Source organism: Cebus imitator, unplaced genomic scaffold, assembly GCF_001604975.1.
Source record: "Cebus imitator isolate Cc_AM_T3 unplaced genomic scaffold, Cebus_imitator-1.0 Scaffold384, whole genome shotgun sequence".
NCBI lineage: Eukaryota > Metazoa > Chordata > Mammalia > Primates > Cebidae > Cebus > Cebus imitator.
Genome location: NW_016107699.1, coordinates 1,531,626 through 1,540,612, shown reverse-complemented (window position 1 = coordinate 1,540,612; position 8,987 = coordinate 1,531,626). Strand labels below are relative to the sequence as shown.

Below are 8,987 nucleotides of genomic sequence, written 5' to 3'. Positions count from 1 at the left end.
GCCCTGACCCTCCCCCACAACACCACACATCCCCAACGCCCTGACCCTCCCCCACAACACCGGGTATCCCCAACACCCTGACCCTCTCCCACAACACCACACATCCCCAATGCCCTGCCTGAAACCTGGGCACTTCCATGGCCTTGACCTCCGGACTCCATGCCTCACTGCAGAGGGACCAGTGCCCTGCTTGGACACCAGCTCCCTGGACCAAGACACAGGCCACCTCAGGAGGAGAACCAGGTGACCACAGGCTCCCCACCAAGCACCTCCTCTCAGGGGATGTGGTCTCCCCGCCTGCTGAGGGAAGCTGGGCCCGACCACAGTGGGAGCCGGCCTTGCACAGCTGCTGCGACAGCCACAGCAGGACTGAAAACGCAACAGCATGAAAAGCAAGATCCCGGCATGGTATTGCTACAGCCGTAGGCTGCTCACTCCTAACAGCGATGAAGGACGCAACGGCGCAGTGTGTGGCACACATCACCCAACAGGAGCGTGAGGTCATCCTGCAGAGCGCTGGCACTACGGGGATGCAAAGCCACATTTCCCCAGCTCTGACGATTTCAACCCATTTGCGCCAACAGGAAAAAACCAATTCTATTTTCTATATACGTATACAAAAACCAAACGTTAACCCCTGGCTCCCTGGCCTGAAGGAGCTGCATGAAAAGACAAATTGTATTTTCTATATATGCATACAAAATTCAGACGCAAAGCCTGGCTCCTTGGCTGAAGGGTCTGTGTACAGTCAGCATGTCTGCAGGATGCTAGAGCTCTAAACCCCCTTCCCTCCTCCTGCGCCCGCCCTCTGCCCCCCGAGTTTCTCAGTGGAGAGGCACCTAGGGAAGAGGGAGCACACGCACCTGTGATGGGCACGTAGCCAACGCCCTGCTGGTACACCGTTGGCATCAGGACCACGGGCTGGGGTGGCATCACCATGGCAGCTGGCAGCAGCTGAAACACAGCAGAGATGGTTCCAGGGTCAGGGCAGAACACGCCACACACATCAGAACCTCGTGACTTCCAGAATCACCGTCGCCATGCCAGCCCTCAGGCCAGATGTGAGACCTGGGTACACAGTCCCCGGGGACACCTGGCCCCCACTCCACCTCCTCCCATTCGGGAGGTGACGTCACACGGTGAGACTCACAGACCCCCTCCCCCCCGGCTAACTGGGATGTGACCAAGAGCATGTGGCATCAAGAGGGACATCCCCGTGTAGGCGTCGGGTCGGCCTGGGGGAAGCACACTGGGCTGCTGTCATCTCTGAGTTTATTTCAAATGTGAACTGCAAATAAGTAACTGGAGCGCTACGATGTTTTGTGTTTGTATAAAAGTGTCTATTAAAAAGACGCATCGTGAGACATTTACGAGGGGTCACTTGTGGTGGGACTTGCTTTAAAATATCCCAGCATTAACAAAAAGGGGGTGGGAGGAGCCAAGACTGCCCAGAAGACAGCTGGGAGCCAGGTGGCTGGCGTGCTGGCCCCACTGCCTGGCATGGCCAGGCCTCGATTTCCCGACCCCGAGGGCAGTGGACCCCGGACTCCCCCCACCCATCTCCACTGAGACACCCTGCCACGTCCTGGCCAGCACCTTGAAACCTGTAAGGCCCAGGGCTGTATCTCAGACCCTGGAGGGCTGCCCAGCTGGACCCTAAGAGCAGGGCTTGGGAGGGCCCCCACTATGGGGGGCCTCCGAGGACACAGGCCTGCAGTGGAGACCACCAAACAACCCCAACGCTCTTTTTCCAGACGGAACATGTGGACAGGCCTGGTGGGCGGGGCGGCCCCTCTTGGCCGCCAAACCACCCCAGGGCCCCTGCCCTCTGTCCTCAAAACGCTGACCCTGCTGGTTTACAGGCTTGGTGCCTACAGGAAAAACACCAGGGCGTCCACTGGGCGGCATGGCCCCGATGTGCCCCAACATACCCCGATACTCTCTGCCCTGCCCTAATGCACCCCACCCTAACGCCAGGCCCGCAGCTCACCGCATAGGACATGACGAGGTTGATCATGCCTTCCTTGTCATCCCCCTGCCTCCCGCTCAGGCTGTACCACTTGTCCTCCACCTTGCCCTGCCGCAGGGACTCAGGGATGGTGATGTGGGTCCAGGCGATGCGGTCGTCCATGGAGAAGGCTCTCTTGGGGAGGCAAGAGGGACAGGCCCAGGGCATCAGAGAAGAGGCCGCCTGCCCCTGTGGCTGCACCATCGTGGGCCCGCCTCGGGTCTCCGACTCACTGGTGGAACTGCACTCCCACAATGAGGCCCTCCAGCAACACAGGCTTCACGATTATCAATGGTACAGGGGACTTCCTCCCCTTCCTGACCAGGATGGGTCAGGGCCAGGTCTGGGGCTGGGCAGAGTGAGAGCCCTGGGCTGCTGTCCTCCTCCAGGTCCAGTTCAGGGACACTGGCTGCTCCTCCCCAGCCCTTGAGGTCCCATCCTTGCTCCACCAGCTGCCACCTCCCAAGCCCCAGAGCAGGTGGGACACAGGCTGCAGAGGACAGGGGGCCTGCCTCTCACAGCCGCCTCTGCACCTCCCATGCGCTCTCTACTCTTCTGAGGGCCGGAGGGGGAAAATGGGTGGGGGTGGGAAGAGAAAAGCCCGGAGGAAAAGGCAGGGCCCAGGCAGTGGGGGTTGGGGGCTGGCTGTCTGCTGGCCTGGCTGTCCCACGCTGCTCCCCACCCCAACGCGGGCTCCAGCCTCACAGGGCCACAGGTGCGAGGTGCCAGGATCACACTGAGCAACAGCCTTGCCACATCCCCTCTGACCTTCTGAGTCTCCCTCAGAAACGCTGCAGGTGCAGCCACAGAAGGGACCCAGGACCCTCCAGGCCAACAGCCACTCCCACCACCAAGAACAGCTTTCCCACCCGGCAGGACTCACTGGAGTCCCACTGCTGTGAGCGGCCAGCCCCGGTGCACCCCACGGAGGGCACACATGCACGCTATCCCTAGAAGGTCAGCGCCTGTCACTAGGGATGTTTCCAAACGTAAGGGCATTCGAGGAGCTGGAAACAGTCTCTCTTCCATATTCCTTAGGGAGAGTGGGACCCTGTCATGCACCCAATAAAACACCAGGTGTGGGGCCACACCTCAAAGCTGGCCAGGAATGCAGCAGTGTTGCCAGGCGTGTTCCCAGGGCAGCCACGCTCAGCCACGTGCAGCCTCCGTGACAGCTGGCGCACCCCTCTCACCTCGTCGAAGATCTCCAGATAGAAGGAGTCCACACCCGGGGGCACTGTGCAGTGGATGACCTTGTTCCAGCGGGGGCTCTTCGCACCGTTGTGCGCCGTGGGCGTCTCGTATACCGCGTAGCCCAGGCGCAGGCGGCAGTAGGGGTCCATGCGGGTCATACCGTAATTCTTGGCCAGCTTTGCCTGAAACGAAGCCAGTGTCAGGAAAAGGAGGTGCCGACCCTCTCTAGGCCATCTGCTTCCCTGAACCCTTCCACGTGGCCTCTTCCCAACAGACAGACTGCAGCCACCCAGAGTCACCTGAACACGGCTGAGACCTGCTTCCCCGGAGGCCAGGAGACACAAGACTGAGCCACAGATGGAATCGTGCAGTTCTGAGATAAAGCTCTCGGCCTGTCCTGGACAGAGATACCTACGACACTCACAGACACAGCGGAGGCCGCCATCAGCCACCGTGAAGGGCAGGCTCTCTAATGCCCTCCTCAGAAGTGGCTGAGGGGGAAAGAGGAGGACGTCCAGGACACAGCTGAGAGCCACAGAGCACGAAGGGGAACGTTGGCCACCCCGGGGGCATGAGGACCTGGAGGGGGAGCTGGTGACATCTGCTCCACGGAATTCAGACAACATGTGGCAGTGGTTTCTTCCCTTCACGAAGGCAGCCACCCTGCCTGTGCCTTCGGAGTCTGTGGGGTTTTGGGGACATGTCTCCCCATCACAAGGAGCCACGTCGCATGTGGACCACAAGACCCAAGTTCAGGATGGTGCTGGGCTGGGCTGGGAGTGAACACGTGTCACAGGTGAATGTGTTATAGGGAATGGATATTGATGATAAGACAGAAGACTGTGACAGGTAAGGTGGCTGCCCAGCAGACAGCAACTCAGAGTCTACGACGGGTTCAAATATGAAACCTAGAACTGTAAAACTTTCTCAAGATAAACCAGGAGAAAAGCCCTGGTGAGCTGGGTCCGGTGCAGCCTGCAGCCCTGGCTGCCGGGAAAGTGTCCTCCCTGGAACGCAGATGGCCTTCCCGCACCGCTGCCACCTGTTCTCCTGCGGCCAACCCAGCTCGCCCCAGGAGCCGGCAACAGAGACTGCGGGAGCTATCCCAACCCTCCCTCCTGCACACTTCAGGGGTAGCCACATGGGGCCCACTGGGTCTTCCTCCCCACTGCAAGAGTCCAGACACTGTCCCCCGAGCCCTCTGAGGATACGGCCCCCTATCCTCACCAACTCCCCATGAGGGCACGGCCGCCCCCTCCTCACGGACGCCCCCGAGGGCACGGCCGCCCCCTCCTGGCTGCACCCCCTCTGAGGGCAGGACCACCCCGTCCGTCCTCCCCACCCCCCACAGCACGGCTGAGCTCTCCCATCCTGTGCCCTCATCTCTGGACTGCCGGGTCCTGTTTTCTGTCCGCGTCCACATACGAGTTCCCTGCTTTCACTTCTAACCAAAGCTGTGGCCAGTGCTTTTATGTCAAAACCGTCCCATTCCTGGGTCCTTAATTTTAAGGTGTTTCTTGGGTAGCCAGAGCGTACTCTGGAATCCTATGGAGTGACAGGTTTTTGGAAGCTCCCGGGCGACAGGCATGCTCAGCCTTTACTGCTTCCAGTTCCACACCCATAAATCCACTCTATCAGCTCTTACACTAAAACTCTGCCTGCCTCAACTCCTTAGAAACTGCCGTTTTCTGGAAAGTATGTAGCAGGAAAGTCTGAGACCAGAGTGACTTTCCAAAGCTTCCAGGTAATCGTGCTGTTTCTGCCTAGCTGCCAACGTTTTTGTCTTTACTGATAACTGTAAAGGCTTTGAGCAAAGCCAGCTTTCTGGGTGGCACGTAGGACTCCTCCGCCAGTATTCTCGTGCCCGTCACTGACGCCTGCTCACACTGGGTCCTGCCATTCCTGTGTCTTCCCATTGCCCTCTGTGCTGTGGATGGAAAAGCACAGGGGGCATTCTGTGCACTGACTGCTCTGCTGCAGTGGCCTTGCCAATGTTACAGGGGCATCCTCCCATTCGCTGTGACCTCATGCTGTTCTGGTGTGGCAGACACCGTGGGGACACACAGGCACCGCTGCTTCCCCCACAACAGGCAAGAGATGCACACCAGGCACACAGCGCAGCGGACGGTGCCGCCACTGCAGGGGTGACCGGCCAGGGGGACTGAGTAAGCGTGTGTGCGCAGGAGCTCGGGGAGGAGCTGGGGGAGCAGCTGGGGGAGGAGCTGGGGGAGGAGCTGCAGTCAGCGGGAGAATAGCCCAGGGAGCAGGAAAGTCAGGAGTGACCCGGGGTGAGGCAAAAAACAGGCCCCAGTTTGAGACGGCTCAGCAGGACAGTGCCCACAAGAAAGACCTGTGCAGGAAGTGACCTGCTCTGGCCACACTCCAGTGGCTGAGCGGAGGCAGTGGGTGCGTATGTGGACCCCGCCTGGACCGGCTGGAGGTGGCGCCTGTGCTAAGGGTCAGCAGGGATGAACCATGGGGCACCAGGGCTTTGGGCTCAGCTTCCAGAGTGTGGAGCCGCCACCTGCAGATGCTGGGCAGGGGAGGCTGCCTTGAGAGCTCACCTTGGGCACATGGAGTCTGGCATGCCCACTGGACACCAGGGAGGCCATGTGGCCGTGGTCTGTACCCAGGAATATGAAGCAGAGCTGAGCGGCCGGCTCAGGCAGGGGCCAGCACATGGGTATTTAGATCCACAGGGACGCAGCATCGCCCTGGGGTGTGTGGGCAGAGGGGAGAGTGGGCTGAGGACCAGACCCCTTGGTGTCCCATTGCAGGCCCAGGAGACGACCAGGGGAAGCAGCCAGGAGAGGCCAACGGAACCACACGTGTGGCCTCCCAGAAGCCCAGAGAAGCAGGGAACAGTGGGCTGAGTGACGTGGCCCAGTAAGGAGGCAGGAATGTTCCCACTTCTGGAGGTGCTCACAGATAGCTGGGTGAGCTTTCATGGAGGGAGCTGTTCCCACCGCCGGAGCTGCCCACGACAGCTGGGTGAGCTCGCGTGGAGGGAGCAGACAGGCTGCCTGTGGTGGGCTCCAGGGTGCGACGGGGAACCAAGGTGGACCAGAGGCGTGGGCAATGCCAGGGCCACCTCCAAGGCCCAGCCAGCCCTGGGGCTTGAACTGTGTGAGGCGGAGTGCCCTGTGGTCACCAGACCCTGCCAGGAGGTGGCAGCTGAATGCGGGTGATGGCACCTGGTGGCCTGGTGGCAGCTGGGGCTTGTAGGAGTTCACTGGGTGGGCAGACGGATGTGCCATACCAGCACAGAAACGCCTGCACCGGCAAGGGTAGAAGAGGCGCTGTAAGGAAGGGCGTCAGGCTGCAGACCCGAACACTGATGGCGCAGCCAGGCCCGCCACACCATTCAGTCCCTGAAAGCAAGTCTTACTTGTGAGGTCCACAGAGACACTTCCGCCTGCTCTATTGTGGGTCCCTACAAAAGCCTGTGTGGCCCTAAATGCGGTTCCTTTTCCTGTGGTCTTACAGAATGTTTTGGTGTGATCAAGATCAGTGTTCAATCTGCCCATGGATTTTGGTTTTCACTTGAAAGTCCACTGAGTGACCACTGGCCGCGTCCTGGTGGCAGGTGCCATCTCTGAGGCTGACAGAGAGCTGCTCTGTGGGGAGGGGAAGGTGCAGGCACCTGGTGGAGAAGCCGGATCCCACACAGAGCGCACGCCCACTACACCCCCACTTGGCATTTTAGTTATGTTTGGCAGAGCCAGGGCCATTGCCAATATTTTTCATGTGTATCATTTTTCACATCACACACGTTTCACAGGAAAACCTGGAATCAAAAGCTCCATTTGCCCACTTAGGAAATGCAGCATAAACACCGAAACCCTCAGTCCCACCCCACCTGCACACACCAGCCCCGGGCAGGCAGGGGGTGCCCAAGGCTCACCTGGACCACGGTGATGTTGAGCCGGCCCACGGTGCCCACGGCGCCTCCGTACTGCAGCTGCTGGGCCGCCTGCGCATCCAGCTGGACCTGCCGCTGCTGCTGAGTGGGCGTGATGCGGAGGAAGTCCTGAGGGAGCTCACCGATGTACACCTGCAGGGTAGGGGTCAGAGAGGCCACGGAGTCAGGGCGGGGGCACCACGCAACCCGACCACAGCTTTCCCACTGCATTCCTGAGAACCAGCTCTCCCCAGGGGCTCCATCTGTGCCCTCATCCCCACCTGCTTCCTAGTCCAGTCCTGGACTGTGCTCAGCCTCAGTTTCTTCATCACCAAACCAAGGGGTCAAGGATGTTAGCCGGGGCCCGCCCCTACCCTGGCCCTCACCATGAGACCCCAGAAGTGCAGGTGCGGCCCCTCACTCAGGTGATCCCCACAGGAGATCCCACTCAGAGGCTCCTAACAGTTTCTGCCGCCAAAAACGGGTTGCATCCTCAAAGCCTGGGCAGGTGGGTTTTCAGGTCATTTTAAAGGGTCTCACTCGTGCCACATGTGCCCATGACTTCTTTCTCCTTGTCCACACTAAAGGCAGGCCAGCTGAGCCTCAGGTCTAAGTTATTTGGAAACCCCTCTGCCGATACACTTCAAACGCTTCTACATGTAATGGCTGAAATTCAAAAGCACCATAGAAGAAAACAGGAAGCAAATCGATTCCAAACCACCATGAAAGCCCTCCCCACTCTGCATCCTGTGTCTCCTCAGCCCTCTGCTCACCGCTGCTGCCCCGAGGTGAGAGAGGGTGGGCCTGGGCAGGGCAATGCCATCCTGAAACCAGCCGCACGCCTGCAGCGGCTGAAGGCGTCTGGGGGTAAGAAACACCCTCCACAGTGGTGGTGGCTAACAAGCCGAGGGCAGGCCTGGCTGCTGGTGGAGAAGAGACACCAGCGAGGAGACCCGGCCGCCTGCAGGGCCCGGCCAGCACCAGCGCCCTGGGCAGTGGTTTTCAGGAAACATCCAGCGTACACCTGGAAGCCCAGGTGTGTGGGACGTGAGCTCAGGCAAAATGCGCGTGCTGAGGCCGTCAGGACGCCTCTGCCGTGCAGACCAGGCACCCGTCCCCACCTGTGCCATGGACTCCCAATGACCCGGTGCCAGGCAGGGCACCGGGGGTTCTGAATTAAGCCCTGCACCTGCTGTGCTTTGCTGCCTTGCATTTCAAAGGACCCAAGAGGGTCCTCACCTGATCCCCATCTCAGGCCTGGATAGCACAAGCCAGTCAGCGATCCACAGCCAATGGCAGCAAAAAGGGACCCAGCCGCGCTGGGCACTGCTTGGAGGGTTAGGGACTCAGGACACTCACTTCTCCAAAGGCTGCACCCCAACCTGAGCAGCTGGCTTGGTATGCGTTCGACCGCTCTTTTCTAAAGAGCAAAACACACTTCGCGTCTTTCCGCACGCTTTATCCTGTTTTTGACAGGGGCACGTCACAAGTGGCCTTTGCCCCGTGAGAGGAGCCGTCCTGTGTGAGGACAGCAGAGCACCCAGCTTCACCTCTGGAGGGTGTGGCACAGGCCAGGGCCTGCACAGGTGGGACCCCCTGTCCTTATGGACAAACAAAGAGGGTGCAGAGGTCCCTGAGGGGAGCAGGCCCCTGCCAGGCCAGTAGCTACCAAGAGTCCCTGGCCAGCCTCCCCCGGGCAGCATGTCCTGAGGCGCTGCACAGCTTACCAGCAAGTCCTGAGGAGGATGCTGAGAGGTCCCATGGTATAGATGGCAAGCCCTTGTTCCTGTAGGTGTACGGGAAGCGCCGGGGTGAAGCCCCTGTTCCTGTAGGTGTACGGGAGGCGCCGGGGTGAAGCCCCTGTTCCTGTAGGTGTACGGGAGG

At 60.1% G+C, this 8,987-nt stretch overlaps 1 protein-coding gene across 1 annotated transcript in view; it reads right to left on the bottom strand.

The window, feature by feature from the left end:
• The window catches only part of LOC108288752 (toll interacting protein), a 42,801-nt gene that overhangs the window by 10,336 nt on the left and 23,478 nt on the right, over nt 1–8,987 (bottom strand). The window contains exons 2-5 of the mRNA XM_017507772.2: nt 7,107–7,256; nt 3,202–3,384; nt 1,991–2,143; nt 864–954 (exon numbers count right to left, since the gene is read on the bottom strand). Coding sequence (XP_017363261.1) covers nt 864–954; nt 1,991–2,143; nt 3,202–3,384; nt 7,107–7,256 — 577 coding nt within the window. The remainder of the gene's footprint in view (nt 1–863; nt 955–1,990; nt 2,144–3,201; nt 3,385–7,106; nt 7,257–8,987) is intronic.